This window comes from Dasypus novemcinctus, chromosome 15 (genome assembly GCF_030445035.2).
Source record: "Dasypus novemcinctus isolate mDasNov1 chromosome 15, mDasNov1.1.hap2, whole genome shotgun sequence".
In the NCBI taxonomy this organism is placed as follows: Eukaryota; Metazoa; Chordata; class Mammalia; order Cingulata; family Dasypodidae; genus Dasypus; species Dasypus novemcinctus.
The window spans coordinates 35,618,041-35,636,541 of NC_080687.1; the positions used below are offsets into that span (position 1 = coordinate 35,618,041).

General features: G+C 39.6%; 1 protein-coding gene across 3 annotated transcripts in view; it reads right to left on the bottom strand.

The window, feature by feature from the left end:
- UBAC2 (UBA domain containing 2) overlaps window positions 1–18,501 on the bottom strand; it is a 211,404-nt gene that overhangs the window by 10,548 nt on the left and 182,355 nt on the right. For 2 of the 3 annotated variants that reach the window (XM_004458418.4, XM_071208230.1), the window contains exon 8: window positions 10,205–10,327. In XM_004458418.4, coding sequence (XP_004458475.1) covers window positions 10,205–10,327 — 123 coding nt within the window. Of the gene's footprint in view, window positions 1–725; window positions 817–10,204; window positions 10,328–18,501 lie in introns of all 3 variants that reach the window. The other variant, XM_071208231.1, reaches the window with a different exon arrangement.

Consider the following 18,501-nt stretch of genomic DNA (forward strand, 5'->3'; position numbering starts at 1 on the left):
CTGCCCTTCATTATAACCATTATTCGTCCCTATCGGAGCAAGCCACTGTTCCTACACCACCCCCACTATGACGCAAACCTCCTGTGGGTCAGTGCAGCTCTCCTTCCCTGCTAGCTGACTATTCTCTTCCTTCTTAGAACCGCTGAACTCTTTCTCATGCCTGTTGACTGCACGAACTGTTCTTGTTATTTTTTATTCTTGACCAGTCTATAGGCTGTTCAGCAGCAGGTCTGTCTGTGCCCCTATTTGTGCACTCCTGGTGCTTAATTCAGGGTTTGGTACTCACCAGGCCTTCAATACAGGTTGGATGAGCTCCTTTGCTTTTCTTCTGGAGTACCTAGCAGAATTAGGCACCCAGTAGTTAGGTATTTGATTGTCATCCAATATTTCACTGTAACAAATTTAATTTTTGTATTTTGTTACACATTTCTAATCTACTAGATTTAGAGATGAAAGATCTGACACAGCACCACTCTCCATCAAATTTTTCAGTGAAAACAAGTGTTATGAAAGGGAAGTCCACCGAACACACCTTTACATTCTTCCCTCAACTAATGTCACGGCCCCTTCAGCGTGTCAGCCTCTGTTTTAGGTGTTGCTAGTATAGTGGGAAATAAGGCAAACATGGTCTTGTCTGTCTATCAGGGGAAGAGACAACATGCAAGTTATTACACAAATACTCAACTCAATTCAATGATAAATTTTCAGAGAAGTATAAGGCATACCTCAAAACAAATACCAGTAAGAGTGTTGTTTTCATAAGGTGACTATTTTGGGGTTTTTGAGTAGGTGTTTTGGAGTCAGTAGTGAGGATTCCTGAGATGAGAAGAGAGAAGAGAACCTCATTAAGATTTAGATTCTCTGATGCCAAACATGTTTTACTATTTATTGGCTAAGATTAAAAATGTCTTGGGTGCTTAAAACCATTCTCTCTCCACTTGAGCTAATCAAACTTTCAGAGGACATAAATGAAATCTATATGATGTGCCTCATGTATTATAAATGTAGGGTAAGTGTCTTGTAATCATCCAGATTTACACCATACTTCCTGGGCAGAGATGGAAGAAATTATATACATTCCTGGATTTCATATTTGTGAATTCATCTAATTGCTAATATTTATTTGTAACCCCCAAACTGATATGCATGGTGCTTTCATGGTCATTCACGGGCACGGGCAGAGTGGTGAAATACTTGAGTCACCCATGTGCATGTTCCTGGCTGAGGTTGAACAAGGCGAAATGTTCTCCCTTCTTTTTTTTTTTTTTTTTTTTTTTTTTTTAAAGATTTATTTATTTATTTAATTTTCCCCCCCTCCCCTGGTTGTCTGTTCTTGGTGTCTATTCGCTGCGTCTTGTTTCTTTGTCCGCTTCTGTTGTCGTCAGCGGCACGGGAAGTGTGGGCGGTGCCATTCCTGGGCAGGCTGCTCTTTCTTTTTCACGCTGGGCGGCTTTCCTCACGGGCGCACTCCTTGCACGTGGGGCTCCCCCACGCGGGGGACACCCTTGCGTGGCACGGCACTCCTTGCGCGCATCAGCGCTGCGCATGGCCAGCTCCACACGGGTCAAGGAGGCCCGGGGTTTGAACCGCGGACCTCCCATATGGTAGACGGACGCCCTAACCACTGGGCCAAAGTCCGTTTCCCCTGTTCTCCCTTCTTATTTCAGCTCTCATACTGTAAACAAGTACGCTTTTTTAAAAAAAGGATTTATTTATTTATATCCCTACCTCATGTTTTATGCTTGCTGTCTGCTTTCTGTGTCCATTCACTGTATGTTCTTTTGTGTGTGCTTCTCTTTAGGCAGCACTGGGAACCGATCCTGGAACCTTCTGGAGTGAGAGAAAGGCATTCACTCTCTTGCACCACATCAGCTCCCTGGTCTGCTGTGTCTCTTATTCTCTCTCCTCTGTGTTTTTGTTGTGTCATCTTGCTGCACCAGCTCTCCATGCAGGCTAGCACTCCACATGGGCCAACATACTGTGCAGGGCAGCATTCTGTGTGGGCCAGCTCTCTGAACAGGCCAGCTTGCCTTCAACAGGAGGCCCTGGGTATTGAACCCTGGACCTCCTAAATGGTAGACAGGAACCCAATCGCTTGTGCCACATCCGCTTCCCAAGTTCCCTTCTCATGGTATATTTAGTGCCACATTTCTTGCATTTTTGTGTTCTTTGGTGATTTCCATGTTTAAAATGGTTCCCATGAAGTGTTGTCTAGTGTTCCTAAGCCAAGAAGGTTGTGACGTGCCTTACAGAGAAAATATATATAGTACATAAACTTCATTTGAGTATGTGATACAGTGGTGTTGTCCATGAATTTTTTTTTAATGTCTATATTCTTTTTTTAAAAAATTTCTCCCCCCACCCCCACCCCATTTCCCCCATTGTCTGCTCTCTGTGTTCATTTGCTGTATGTTCTTCTGTGTCTGCTTGTATTCTCATTAGGCAGCTCCGGGAACCAATCCTGGGACCCTCCGGAGTGGGAGAGGTGATTACTCTCTTGCACCACTTCAGCTCCCTGTTCTGCTACGTCTTCTTATTTTCTCTTCTCTGTATCTCTTGTTGCATCATCTTGCTGCGCCAGCTCTCCACGTCGGCCAACACTCCTGCGAGGGGTGGTTTTCCTGTGCGAGGCAGCATTCCCACGCACGGCAGCTCTCCTGCATGGGGCTGCATTCCCGCATGGGCCAGCACCCCATGTGGGCCAGCTCACTGCATGGGCCAAGCTTGCCCTCACTAGGAGGCCCTAGGCATTGAACTCCTGTCTATATGGTAGACAGGAGCCCATTTGGTTGAGCCACACCATTTCCTGTCCATGAATTTAATGTTAATAAATTAACAATATACAGTAAACAAAAAACCTCTAAACAGAAACGTGTATAAAACAAGGCTATGTATTGATTGGTTGACGAAAATGTTGTGACCAGAGGCTTGCAGGAACCTTGCCTGTATTTTCTCAAGGAGCTATGGTTCAGCATTTGCTAATTCAGTGCTTGTGGCAACTTTACAGAATGTCACTACCATGAAAAAGGAGAATTGGCTATACATGATTATGATTATAATATGTCCCCTTTCTCCTTCATCCTCCAGGGAAACCAGGTGATGTTACTTTCCTGTTAAAAATCCTTCCATGGCTTCTTACTGCCTAAAATATAAAAGAGTAACTCCATTGCACTGCGCATGGGCCTCCTTCCCAGCCAGCTCTTTCCCAGGCAGTTCTGCTCTGCCCCGCATCACCCTACCCCCTCACCTCACCTACTTGTGGTTTCCCAAAGTTGATACACTCTTTCACCATGCCATACCTTGACTAATGCCACTGTTCCCACACCACAGCATTTGCAATCTGGTCTCAGTTTTAATAGCATTTATAACAATTTAATACAGCTGTTTACTTGTGCCTGTCTCTCTTACTCTAGGTTCTTCAGAGGACACAGCCTTATTCAGCTTTTATTTCAAGAACCTAGCACAGTGTTTGGATTGGTATGATGAGAGGGGTGATAGCTGTTGGCTGACTAAAAGAAAGGAAAGAAATGAATAGAAAAGAGGGGATCTAAATTTGTCACATGTGTTTCTCTTCTTTTTATTAAGTCCTAACTTTGGTAAGTCTTGTCTGATTTTACCTATGTGTCCCATTAAATATAAACTGAAGGGTCATTTTCTGAGCTTAGGAAGGATTCAAAAGAGAAAAACTTGAAGAGTGCTTTCCCCTTTGATTAAAAAATCTGAAGCAATTATGACAAAATCTCATTATTTGCTAATTTTGAGTATTAGGTATGCAGGTGTGGCATAAAATCCATGCTCCAAGGGAAAAAGGAGCAGGGAAGAGTAGAGGAAGAGAGAGAAATGGAATAATGGATATATTTATTTTTATGATAGTAGACATTTGAGCACGATGGATTATTAAAAAGACTTTCTTGCGTAGCTCTTGGTTTTGGCACATTCTTACAAGGAACAAGGAATTATGTGTCCAAGGAGTTATGGCAAATGTGCTATGAGTCTACTGACTGAAAAACAAAAGTTAGGAGAGGAATCTGAAGAACTAAAAATACAGAAACTTACCAATAACAAAAGTAGAAAAGGGAGTAAAAAATTTCTATGATCGTATGTTAGATTATTACTGGATTTAATAAGGGATATATATTCTTTCTTAGACTATTCTTTATTTTCAAAATACCTGGCATGCTTTTCCTAACCACTAGATTTTCTTACAGAACTCTCACTAAAATTCTTAAAATACATGTTTACATCAGAAAAAATTTAAATTATCATTTTGAATTTTTACAATGTGAAAAAACTAAAATTATTTTCCTTGGTTTAGAAAATTCCTCAGTTTCTTAGTGTGTTAAAAATGACATGACTCTGATATTTAAGTAAAGAGAATACAAGCACACTTAGAAATATTAAGCTTCAAGTTTTGTCAATTCAAGCTATTTTAATGTATTAACAAATAATGTTTTATATAGTGTCTAGCATCAACAAACTAAGAGGTTACACATGAAATTTCTAAACTGTACTTTAAATGCCTTGAGGGTAAGAACAATATCTCTATCTTTTATACTCTCTTTAAGACTCTAAGGCCATAAGAAATACTAAGAATGTACCTAATAATCCAGTGAGGACTTCATGTCTTTAATGTGATGATAGTTAACTGGCAATTTCAAGATACTCAAGAAACAGAAACACAAAATTTAGAAAATCAATGAATAAGATAGCAAATGTTAAAAACAACCTCTTCTCACAACACAGAGCAAGGAAGAATAAATGGCCGTTTTAACTGAGACTGACAATATGTTAACCTCTTTGTTATTCTGGGAGGGTGAAGTAAAAATGATTCATTAAAAAAACCTAAAGATTTCAATAACACACATTCCCCTTGTTCTCACATTTCTAACACTTTTTTTCAATATGGCAAAACTAAAATACATCTCACCTTTAAATACCACATATTGTTAACGGATGCCCTGTGAGAAATGTGATTCACTGTTACATCAAGTAAACAGTAAAATAACAGAACGTTGACATTTCTTTTCACCTGAATGAGTATTACCTTATATTTTTTAACCTGCCACCAGGAAGATGTTACAATGCAGGGTTATTAGGTTTTATTGTCTTATCCATGGGAATTACATTTTTCTAGAAATCCTCCCATTGAGGAGGAAGAAAAGAGCTATGACTCTATAAACCACCTTATTCCTAAAGAGTTACTGAAATTATCAGTCTGAGCTGAGAAGGTGCATAGGGGAAGGGCTGGTTCAATTCATCAGGCACATTAAATTGTTTCTTTTTCCTCAAAAGAATTAATCATGGCCTGATCCAGGGGTGGCAGTGGAAGCCCGCTCAGGGGCACACCACCTGAGTTCCAGGAAAAGAGCCAGGACATGGCTTTGTCACAAGGGGCTGGGTACCCTAGGTTTGACTGACAATTGTTTTATCGGCTGAGAGGGAACAGGGGACATGATGGCTTGGGTGGTATGACCAGCTGACCTTGATTTATTTTGTATGATGAGAAGAAAGAAATTTCCCCACAAAGTGGAAATATCAAAGCGTTTTTACCACATGCTCTAAACTTTTATAGTTATTTATTTAACTTGCTAGTTTGAAATAATTTCAAACTTACAGGAAATGTTCAAGACTACTACCAAGAACTCCTGATTACTATTTATTTAAATTCACCAATTGTTATTTTGCCACAGTTGCTGTCTCTGTCCATGTACCCATGGACACATTAATTTATTCCTGAGCCATCTGAATGGATGTTGCATATATCACGCCCTTTTACCCCCAAATATTTCAGTGTATAATTCCTAACGAGATTTTCTTTCCTAACCACAGTACAGATGGCAAATTCCAGAAATTTTACATTGATAAAATACTCTTTGCTAATGTACATTCCGATTTCATCAACTGAGTCTAAAATGTCTTTCACAATAGAATTTTTTTTTTCTATCTAAATTATCTTTTTTTTTTATTGACTTTGTAATAATATTACATTAAAAATATATATGTGAGGTCCCATTCAACCCCACCCCCCCACCCCCCCTCTCCCCCCCCCAACAACACTCGTTCCCATCATCATGACACATCTATTGGATTTGGTAAGTACATCTTTGGGCACCTCTGCACCTCATAGACAATGGTTCACATCATGGCCCATACTCTCCTCCATTCCATCCAGTGGGCCCTGTGAGGATTTACAATGTCCGGTGATTACCTCTGAAGCACCATCCAGGGCAGCTCCATGTCCCAAAGACACCTCCACCTCTCATCTCTTCCTGCCTTTCCCCATACCCATCGTCCACCATGTCCACTTTTCCCAATCCAATGCCACCTCTTCTATGTGGACATTGGATTGGTTGTGTCCATTGCACCTCTATGTCAAGAGGAGGCTCAGATTCCACATGGATGCTGGATGCAATCCTCCCATTTTCATTTGTAATCACTCTAGGCTCCATGGTGTGGTGGTTGTCCTTCTTCAACTCCATCTTAGCTGAGTGTGGTAAGTCCAATAGATCAGATTGTAGGTGCTGGAGTCTGTTGAGGCTCAGGACCTGGCTATCACATTGTCAGTCCAGAGATTCAAATCCCCTAAATATATCTTAAACCCCAACATTAACTGCACCTCCAGCACATTAGCATGAAAGTCTTATGAAGGGAGATCCCATCTGAGTCCAGATTCATCACACATAAACACCATTTCCAAAGAGGGGCCATCTGCCCTGGTAGTTAACCCCATCGGCCATGACCATAACTCCCATGGGTCTCTTTAGCCCTCAAAGGAACCAATATCTGGGGGTTGTATCTGCTTTATCTGTCTCTCTGACTCTGCTCAGTTGTGCATGAGGGCAATCCTTCTGCCAGCCTCCAGACTCTTTTTTAGAAACTCGTAGCCATATAAACTCATTTCTCCTTTCCATTTCCCCCTTACTTTAGGTCAAACAGCATTTTAAAGTCATGTTTTTCTAGTACAGAATCCAGTCCAGGATCATGTATTACATTTAGTTATCAAGTCTCTTTAGTCTCCTTTAATTTATAATGGTTTATGATAATGATATTTTTGAAGAATACAGGTCAAGTGTTCTATAGTATATCCCTCAAATTGAGTCTGTGCTTCTTCCTTACGGTTAAGTTAAATTTATATATTTTTATTACAATTCATAACTGATGCTGTGTCCTCTCCAGGGTATCATATCTGGAGGGACATGATGCCTGCTTGTTCCATCATTGGCAATGTTAGTTTGGATAACTCAGTTAAAGTGATGTCCAGTTTTTCTATTGTAAGTTAATATTTTCCTTTTGTAACTAATATGTTGTTTATCGGGAGATATTTTGAGACTCTAAGTATCTTACTCTTCATATAATGATGATTCTTCCCTGAATCATAGTTACAAAATTGTGATTTTCCAATACCATTGCACTTTCCATATTTATTACCTGGCATTCTACTGAAAGGAAAATCATTTCTTTTTCCCTTGTGTGTGTATGTGAGTATGCTTGCAAATATTTATCTATTAATTTTGGTATGAACTCATTGACTCTTTTTCCCCGATGGATTTTACTACATTACTGTCTTCATTTATTTTTTTAAAAGATTTATTTCTCTCCCTTCCCCACCCCCCCCCCCCCCACTTGTCTGCTCTCTGTGTCTATTCGATGAGTGTTCTTCTGTGTACACTTATTCTTGTCAGTGGCACTGGGAATCTGTGTTTCTTTTTGTTGCATCATCTTGTGCCAGCTCTCTGTGTGTGTGGCGCCATTCCTGGGCAGGCTGCACTTTCTTTCTCGCTGGGTGGCTCTCCTTATGGGGCACACTTCTTGCGTGTGGGGCTCCCTTACACGGGGGAAACCTCTGTGTGGCATTGCACTCCTTGTGCACATCAGCACTGCACATGGGCCAGCTCCACAAGGGGTCAAGGAGGCCCGGGGTTTGAACCATGGGCCTCCCATGTGGTTGGTGGACTCCCTATCCATTGGGCCAAGTCTGCTTCCCCCTAGATTACTTTGAAGAGACTGCTGAAAACAATATGGATGCTAAAGAGGCTTTTTATGATGCCTTAGAAGTAAATGATGCAACTACTATTGGAAACTGGAGGAAAGGTGATCCATGTTTTAAAGTTACAGAGAACTTAGCAAGATTAAATACTGGTGTTTTCATGGAAGGCAGAATTTGAAAATGGTGAGTCTGGGGATTTAGCTGAAGACATTTTCAAAGTAAACCTGCAGAATGCAGCTTGGTGTCTGCTTGCAGCTTATAGCAAAATGCTAGATGAGAGAGATATACTGAGGACTGAACTGTCAGGCACAAAGAAAACATAAACTGATTCCCGAAATTCCAAGCCTCTGGAAATCAAGCTCCCAGATGAAAGTGCCCCACTGGAGGACTTAAGTAAACTTGGAACTGGTAAATCAAGATTGAAGAAGCAGTTATCTAGGTTAAGACTTGTGGAAAGTCTTACTGTCCCTGCTTCCTGCATGTTAAACCAAGAAGGTTTTGAGAGAACTGTACGAACAAAACTACTGTCAGCCTGGAATAAAAAAGACATGGAAAGGAGAGATTGGAGGAGAAACAGCTTTAAGAGGAAAATCATGGAAGCTGACATCTGGAATTAACACATCACATTGGGCCAAATGAGGAACCCCACCCATGTGTACAGAGAGTGAGTTTGCACCAGCAGTTGAAGAGGGTGGATGTTCCCACCCAATGGTCTGGGAGTGTTTTGCCACCCCAGGGTGCAGAGAGGGGGGGAGCACATTCCCCAAGGATTAGGGCAGTTAAGGTCAGCACCCCACAGGTCTGAGAGGAGTGGACCTGTCCCCCAAAGGTTAGGGAAGGTCAGGTGGCCAATTCATTGCTCTGAGAGGGTTGAGCCTGTATACCAAATGTTAGGGAAGGCCAGGTGGTCAACTCGTTGCTCTGAGTGGGTTGAGCCTGTTTACCAAAGGTTAGGGGGAATGTTGTCTTCATGTCACTGTACGAGGCGGGTTAAGACTCTAACCCAAAGATTGGGCAAGGTGTGGCAATCACCCCCACATTCTTGGAGGGAGAGGTATGGAGCTTGGTCGACACCCAGATGCTTGGTAAGGGTGGAACCAAGAAAATGACCATTGGGCAAGCATGTGAAAAGGTTGGGTCCCATAAAGCACCAAGGAGAAGGAACAGTCATCTTAAGAATGACTCTCAGACTGAAATCGAATGGAGGATGCCCTGCAGGTTTACTGTACTGTAGAGGATCCGTGACTCATGTTTCCCTCTCAGTGTGTTCTTACTGCAATGAAAATGTTTATTCTTTGTCTGTCCATTTGTGTACTGGAAACAGATAAATTGTTTTGTAAGTTTCAGAGGTCTATAGCAGACAGAACTTTGCTCCAAGATGAACTGTATTTGTTTAAATTGACTGTGATAAGATTTAGTACTTGCATTGTAATTGATGTAAGGTTTTTTCGAATATTGTAAAGTCTTTTTGGAATTCAGAGGGTGGAGTGTAGCAGTTTGATATGGTTATGAATTCCAAAAATAGATATTGGATTATGTTTGTAATCTGATCTGAACCTGGGTGTGATTAAGTTATGATTAGGGCTTTGATTGGGCCATGTCATTAAGGCATTGACACTCCTTGTTGGGTGGGGACTCACAGATAATAGGCATGGCAAAGGACAGAGTTAGGGGTTTTCGGATTTTGGAGTTTGATGCTGAAGTCTTAACCTGGAGCCCCAGGAAGTGAGCATGCAGAGGAAAGAGAAGCAAGCCCCGGGAAGAGAGAACCTGAGCCAGGAGAAGAATACTGAGGAACAGAAACAGCTCTTTAGACACGGCAGAAACCCCAGGGAGAGAGATAGAGCCTTTCGCCTGGTAGTCTACAGCTGACGTGGAGAAACCACAGGAGCTAAGCCCAGAGGAACCCAGGAAGCCTGAACCCTCACAGACATCAGCAGCCATCTTGCGCCAATACATGGAAATAAGACTTCGGTGAGGGAAGTAACTTACGCTTTATGGCCTGGTATCTGTAAGCTCCTACCCTGAATAAATATCCTTTATAAAAGCCAACAGGCTTCTGGTATTTTGCATCAGCACCCCTTTGGCTGACTAATACAACTGCTATAAAAATTTTTATATTTATTTACATGCTTGATTTCTTTTAAGCCTTGCTCACTAAAACTGCTTGGGGTATGAAGCATGGATTTAGGATAAGTACCAAATATTACTGATTACCTGTTCTTCAGAAACCTCTAGAGGAGGAGATGCTTGTTGTTCCGACTGCCGAACACCCTGATAGTTTATATTTTGTCGCTGACGTAAAGGAGGGAAAAGACGATTCCAATTGATCATTCCTCCCTAAAAAGAGATCAACACAGTTATCATACACAGAAGGAAAAGGACCATCAGAGCACTTGAAAGAGTTTTCTTTTGAAATGGGACCACATCTATAGATAGAAAAATATGTTATGTATTTCTGCTTTATGCATGTAATTCAAATCCTACACTGTCATACTACTCTTTAATCGAAAGGATAAAATAGGTAACCTGAAGTAGGTACACAAGTAGGTAACTGATACTGACAAAGTTATTTGTGCAATTTGACTTTGGAAGGCAGATATTCTTAACTTCAGCCTCTCAGTGTTGCAACTCAGTTTGACTCTTAGTAGCTCAGAGCTTTGCTGGATGTGACAGGAAAGAAGATATGAAGAGGAAGCTAATATACTGCATGCCACCAGAAATCTGGAGTTTCCAACAGTAGCTCTTTAAAATCCTTCTTCTTTTATTATTATTATTTTTTAAAGATTTATTTATTTATTTAATTCTCCCCTCTCCCCCGGTTGTCTGTTTTCTGTGTCTATTTGCTGCGTCTTGTTTCTTTGTCCGCTTCTGTTGTCGTCAGCGGCACGGGAAGTGTGGGCGGCACCATTCCTGGACAGGCTGCACTTTCTTTCATGCTGGGCGGCTCTCCTTACGGGGCGCACTCCTTGCGCGTGGGGCTCCCCTACGTGGGGGACACCCCTGCGTGGCAGGGCACTCCTTGCGCGCATCAGCACTGCGCATGGGCCAGCTCCATACGGGTCAGGAGGCCCGGGGTTTGAACCGCGGACCTCCCATGTGGTAGACGGATGCCCTAACCACTGGGCCAAGTCCGTTTCCCTTTTATTATTTTTTAAAAGCATTCTGAGCATGATTAGTGGAAGGAGACTGTAGGTAGTAATAAAACCTAGGTACATGGATAGGCTAGAGTAAAGGCAAAATCTTAAAAATAGGGACAATCAGTACAGAAGTAAAGATCAATAACTGTCCTCATGAAAGTGGCTCTTTGGACAAATTAAGACTGATGGTAGTATCATTTTTTATTTATCTTATGTCATTGATTAAAAAAAAGCCACTATATGAAGAAAGATGCATTGAATTATGCTTTTAAAAAATGCACGTTTTAAGCAATATGCTATTTTAATTTATCAATTTAAATCTCTTTTACTAGATGTCTTCCACTTCTGTCAAATTCAGAGAACAAGGTAACCTGTAAATCTACCAACTATGAACACTTAAAATGCTAGGTAAAATATAATAAAAATATGTTATAGGTATAGCTGAATGTAAAAAGGAAGAAATGCAAGTCCCAAGGTGCCAGAAAGAAGTAGGCATTAATAACCAGAGTAGTAAGGCATTTCCATTTTAACACTTATTTGGGTTCAGGAGATGAGGCCTAGGGACTGAAAGAGGTACTGAGTTTGAGCCCAATTATCTACATAAAGGCACAATCCTCAGTGGTAGCACTCTCAGTGAAAGGGAAGAGGAGTTAAAAGAAAACAAAAAACCTATCTTCCTCAGGGAGAAAGCAAGAATCTTGGTCTTAACTTGAGAATTAAAAACTGCAGGCAAAATTGTGGTCCAAGTTATAGAACATATGTGGTGTAAGAACCCATTAAAAAAACATAAAAATTGGTTCTGGGAAAAGAAGGATATATCTAAGAAGCTAAGCATAAGCAAATGTAAAATTACTCTTCTATCATTGGGGATTATATCAGATTTATAGATAAAGCTCCAAAGAGGAAAGATTCTGAGTCCAAAATTATAAAACCCATGTGGAAACAGTCCAACTTAAGCAAGAGCCAGCAGGCTCAACAAAATGGATTAGATACCAAGAACTTAAATTTAGAAGAATATGAAAATAACTATAAAACTAGAATTTTAAAAACAACTAGGATATAAAATAAATTAAAAAGAAAGGAATACTATAAAAGTCATATACGTTTGAAAAAAATTATGGAAATTAAAAATGTAGGCATTACGCAGAATTTCTCTGGAGATTGATAGAAATAAATTCAAATATGTCAGTGATCACAATGAATATACATGGACTAAACTCAGGAGTGGAAAGGCAGAGATTCACAATTTAAAAACCTCTCCCAACTTCTTCCACCAAAAGACAATCTGAGAATACACACACAGAGAGAAGGTGACATAAAGAGATGAGAAAAGAAGTATCAGAAAAATAGCAGCCAAATAAAGTTGATGTAACCATGTCAAATAAATATTTCAAAAGCAAAAAAGGCATTGTTAGATAAAATGATTAGAATATATGTAAATTATACACATAACACTATAGCATCAAATATAGGAAGCAAAAAGTAACATAATTACAAGAAAAGTGGAAGCCTCCAGTTATATATTTAATTTTTAGCATACCAACACTCAGCAACTGATAGATCAAGCAGACAAAAATTAATAATAATACCAATTACAAATAACAAGTTTGTCCATATGGACATGTATAGCCTACACTCAATTCATTTACTTTATATATTAAAAATTTATTAAAAATAACTATGGGGAACTTCTAGGGAACATGACGGTAGGGAGTGCCAAGACTCAGACCTTCCACCAAAGCAACTATTAAACAGGCAAGAACTATCTGAAACAACTTTTTTAAAACTCTGGGGGGCGGGGGGCGGGGCGCGGAAGAACACTGTAGAGCATCCAGAGAAGAGTAGGAGGAAGGGTTTGATAAATTACAGTAAAGAACTGTAAGTTGCTGTCTCCATGTGGCAGCTCCAGGCACCCATCTCCCACTCTTGCACTAGTCCCTGGTAAGCTTGTGATGACAGAAAGAGGCATAAAAATCCTCTACCAAGAACAAAAGCAGGAGCAGCCATTGTTACAACACCCCCCATTCCTGGACAAGGTGGGAGGCAGTGGAGATTTAAAGACATTGGGCTTCCTCAGGGCTGTGGGAGGAAGTTAGATGAAGGGTGCATTTGCTGGACAGGCCAGGAAAAATCAACTCTGGGGAGCCATCAGAGAAGTTTTGGGTCCCCTTCCTGACCCCCTCCATGGGCACTGCTTCCCTTACGTGGAACCTTGACCCTTTTTGGCTGGGAAAGTCCTCCCTGGGGTGACCTTCATCCCAGCATTTGCTCTCCAGGCAAAAGCAGCAAAAGACAATGAATGGAATGTAAAAAACCATAGAAATGGACAGTCTGGGACAAAGGTGCGCTGGCTTCAGATTCAGAGAAAGGGAAGCATGTCCCCTGCGAAATAGAGGGGACACCAAACTCCTGTAAATAGAGGAAGTCCAAAGCAACTAACAAGCACAAGTACAGGTCAAGACAGAGGCCCAGTGCATTTGCCTTGGGAGGACCTTCCTGACAGGAGGGCTGAAGCTAAAGTAAATTGCTGCCACCGGCTGGTTATAAAATTAGGAAACAGACACCTCATGGAGCAAATCCCAGAGTTAACATTTTAAAATATTAAAATGTACAGTGTGTAACAAAAGAGTACATGATAAACAAACATGAAAACAGTAAATGATACCCCATCCAAAGGAAGAGGATAAAAATACAGAAAACACCAACAAAGAACATGAGAATGTGGACACTGAAGAAGCCTTTAAAAGAATGATCTTAAAAATGCTTAAGTAGATGAGGGAAAGTACAGAGAAAGACCTACCAGATATCAGGAAAACAATGAATGAACAATATGAGAGTCTAGGTAGAGACAGAAATTTTAAAAAGGAACCAAATAGAACTGCTGGAATCGAAGACCACAATAACTGACATGAAAAATGCCCAGAAGGGTTTCAAGAGCAGAATGGAGCTGGCAGAAGAAAGAATCAGTGAACTTGAAAATAGGACACTTGAAATGAGTCGGGCTGAAAGAAGAAAGAAAAAAGAAATATTAAAAGTGAAAATAGCCTATAGACAGTATGGGACATCATCAAGCACATAATATATACATTATGGGAGTCCCATGAGGAGAAGCAAGAGAGAAAGGGGCAGAAGGAATAGTCAAAGAAATAATGACTGAGAACTTTCCCAACTTAGCAAAAGACATGTGTATGTACTTCCAAGAAGCTCAGAGAACACCAAAAGGATAAATATGGTGAAAAATACAGCCAGTCATATATTGACTGCGCTATCAAATGCAAAAGACAAGGATAGACTTCTGAAAGCTGCAAGAGAAAAGCAACGTGTTACATATAAGGGAGTTCCAATAGGAATGTACGCTGATTTCTCACCAGAAACCACTGAGGTAAGTGCTGAAGGGAAACAACTGCTAGCCAAGAATTTTATATTGAGTGAGACTCTCTTGCAAAAATGAGGGAAAGATTAAGACATTCTCAAATATGCAAAATCTGAGAGAGTACATTACCACTAGACCTGTCCTACAAGCAATGCTAAAGAAGTTCTTCATACTGAAATGAAAGGACACTACACAGTAGTTCAAAGCAGCATAGAGAAATTAAGACCTGAGGTAAAGGTAACAATATGGGTAGTTACAAATGCCAGTATTATTGTATTGTATTGTTTGGTATATAACACTACTTCTTACTTCCTACAAATGTTAAAATGCAAATGCATAAAAATGATAAATCTAGGTTTTTAGAAATACAATGTACAAAGATATGTGGTAACAAGTACAAAAAATGGTGGTATGGGGGACAGAAGAGTATAGGAAAGGTATATGTGCATGCTATGGAAGTTAAGTTAGTACCAAACCAAATATACTTGTTACATATTTAGGGTGTTAAATTTTAACCCTATGTTAGCCACAAGGAAAGCACATGAAAAAATATATCAAGATAGAAATGAGAAGGAACTCAATATGGTAAACACAAGAAAGCAAATATAAAAGTAATATAAATGAAGGACAAAAAAGGCATAAGACTTGGTAAAACTAAACAGCAAATTAGCAGAAGAAAGATTTGTATGATCAGTAGTGACTTGAAATGTAAATGAATTAACTCTCCAGTCAAAAGGCAGAGATTGGCAGAATGGATAAAAAAGAACGACCAAGTTATATGTATGTAAGAGACTCATCTTAGAGTCAAAGATAGAAGAAGGTTAATGGTGAAAGGATGGAAAAAAATATAACATGCAAGTAGTAACAAAAAGAGAGCTGGGGTGGCTGTACTAATATTGAATAAAATAGACTTTAAGTGAAAAACAGTTATGAGGGATAAAGATGATCATGAAATATCAATAAAGGAGACAATCCAACAGGAAGATGTGACAATTATAAATATAAATGCACCTAACAGCAGAGCCCCAAAATATATGAAACAAATACTGACAGATTTGGAGGGAGAAACTGACAGTTCTACATTAATAGTAGGAGACTTTAATATACAACTTTCAATAATGTAAAGAAAAACTAGTCAGAAGATAATGTAAAGAACAACTAGTCAGAAGATAAATAAGGAAGTATAAGACTTGAATGAGACACTAAACCAACTAGAGCTAACAGACAGAGAGAACATTGCACCTAAACAGAAACAGAATATACGTTCTTCTCAAGTGCACATGGATTATCCTCCAGGCATACCATATGTTGGGTGACAAGTCTCAATATATTAAAAATATTGAAATCATACCATGTATATTCTCTGATCACGAATGAAGCTAGAAATCAGTAACAGAGGGACAAAGGGAAAATTCACAAATGTGTGGAAACTGCACAACATAATTTTAAACAACCAATGGAAGAGGAAATCAGACGCAAAATTAGGAAATATCTTGAGGTGAATGTAAACAAAATACCAAAACTTACTGGATTCAGTGAAGGCAGTGCTGAGAGGGAAATTTATAGCTCTAAATACTTACATTAAAAAAGAAGAACTCAAATCACAGTCCTAATCTCACATCTGGAAAATCTAGAAAAAGAAAAGCAAATTAAACCCAAAGCAGGGGAAGCGAATTTGGCCCAATGGATAGGGCGTCCACCTACCACACTGGAGTTCTGTGGTTCAAACCCCGGGCCTCCTTGACCCATGTGGAGCTGGCCCATGTGCAGTGCTGATGCATGCAAGGAGTGCCCTGCCGCGCAGGGGTGTCCCCCACGTAGGGGAGCCCCACGTGCAAGGAGTGCACCCCATAAGGACAGCCGCCCAGTGCGAAAGAAAGTGCAGCCTGCCCAAGAATGGTGCCGCACACATGGAGAGCTGACACAACAAGATGATGCAACAAAACGAAACACAGATTTCTGGTGCCACTGATAAGGACAGAAGCGGTCACAGAAGAACACACAGCGAATGGACACAGACAGCAACAACTGGGGGGGAGGGGGGGAAGAAGGGGAGAGAAATAAATAAAAAATAAATCTTTAAAGAAAAAACAACCAAAAAAAATCCCAAAGCAAGCTGAAGAAAGGAAATAACAAAGATTACAGTGGAGGTAAAGTAAATAGAAACAAAACAAAAACAATAGAATGACAAAACCAAAAAAGAGCAAAAAATCAACAAACTTTTAGCTAGACTGAAAAAGAAAAAAAAGAGAGGACATAAGTAAGGAAAATTAGAAATGAAAAGGGAACACTACTACTGAACCTGCTAAATATAAAGGACTATATGAGAATACTATGAACCACTCTATGCCAATAAATGAGGAAATGGACAAATTCTTAGAAACACGCCAACTATCCACATCTTGACACAAGAAGAAATAGAAAATCTCAATAAATAAATTAGTAGTAAATAAATCAGTCATCAAAAACTTCCCAACTAAAAAAGTCTAGGATGACATGGTTTCAAAAAGAAATTCTACCAAACATTCCCAGAAGACTTAACTCCAGTTCTGCTCAAACTCTTCCAAAAAATTGATGAGGCAGGACCACTCCCTATCTCACTGTACAAGGCCAACATCACCTTCATACCAAAACCAGATAAAGATAACACAAGAAAACTACAGACCAATATCTCTTATGAATATAACTGCAGAAATCCTCAACAAATTACTAGCAAACTGAATCTAATAGCATATTAAAAGTATACACCATGATCAAGTAGGATTTATTCGTGGTATTCAAGGTTGGTTCATCATAAGAAAATCAATTAATGTAATATACCACATTAACAGAGTAAGGGAAGAAAACCACATTATCACCTCAACAATGCAGAAAAGGCAGGTGACAAAATACAGCATCTTTTCTTGATAAAAACCTTAGAACACTATGAATAGAAGGAAACTTCCTCAACAAGATAAAGTGGATTGGGGGATATATGAAAAGCCCACAGCTAACAGCCTCCTTAATGCTGAAAGACTGAAAGCTTTCCCTCTAACAATACAAGAATGTCCACTGCTATTCAACATTTTATTGGAAGTTCTTGCCAGAGCCATTAGGTAAGAAAGAAATAAAACATATCCAAATTGGGAAGGAAGAAGTAAAACTTTCCCTATTTGCAGATGATATGATCCTAAATACAGAAAATCCTGAAAAATCCACAACAAAGCTCTTAGAACTAATAAAATGAATTCAGCAAGGGGCGGGGTATAAGATCAACACCCAAAAATCAATAGTATTTCTATATACAAGTAATGAACAACTGTAACAAGAAATTAAAAAAAAATTCCCATTCACAGTAGAAACTAAAAATGTCCTTTCTGTGTAAAGGACTTGTACACAGAAAACTATAAAACATTGCTAAAAGAAATTAAAGAAAACTTAGAGATATTCTGTGTTTATGGATTGGAAGACTAAATATCATTAAGATGTCAATACTACCCAAAGCAATTTATAGACTTAATGCAATCCCAATAAAAATTCTAACAACCTTTTTTGCAGAAATGAAAAAGCTAATCATCAAATTTATATGGAAGGGTAAAGGGCCTGAATAGCTAAAGCCATCTTAAAAAAGAAGAATGAAGTTGGAGGACTCACATTTCCTGATCTTAAAACTTATTACAAATCCACAGTAATCAGAGCAGCATGGTACTGGCACAATGACAGGCATATATATAGACCAATGAATAGAATGAAGAGTTCAGAGTAGTGGATGTGGCTCAAGCAGCTGAACACCTGCTTCCCACATGGAAGGTCCTGGGTTTGGTTTCCCAGTGCTTCCTAAAAACAAAACAAAACAAACAAACAAACAAAAACAACTCAGGGGAGCCAATGTGGCTCAGTGGTTGAGTGTCGGCTTCTCACATACTAGGTCCTGGGTTCAATCTCTGGCCCCAGTACCTAAAAAAAAAAAAGAAGAAAAGTAAAAAAGAAAAAAAAGAAGAGTTCAGAATCAACCCTCATAT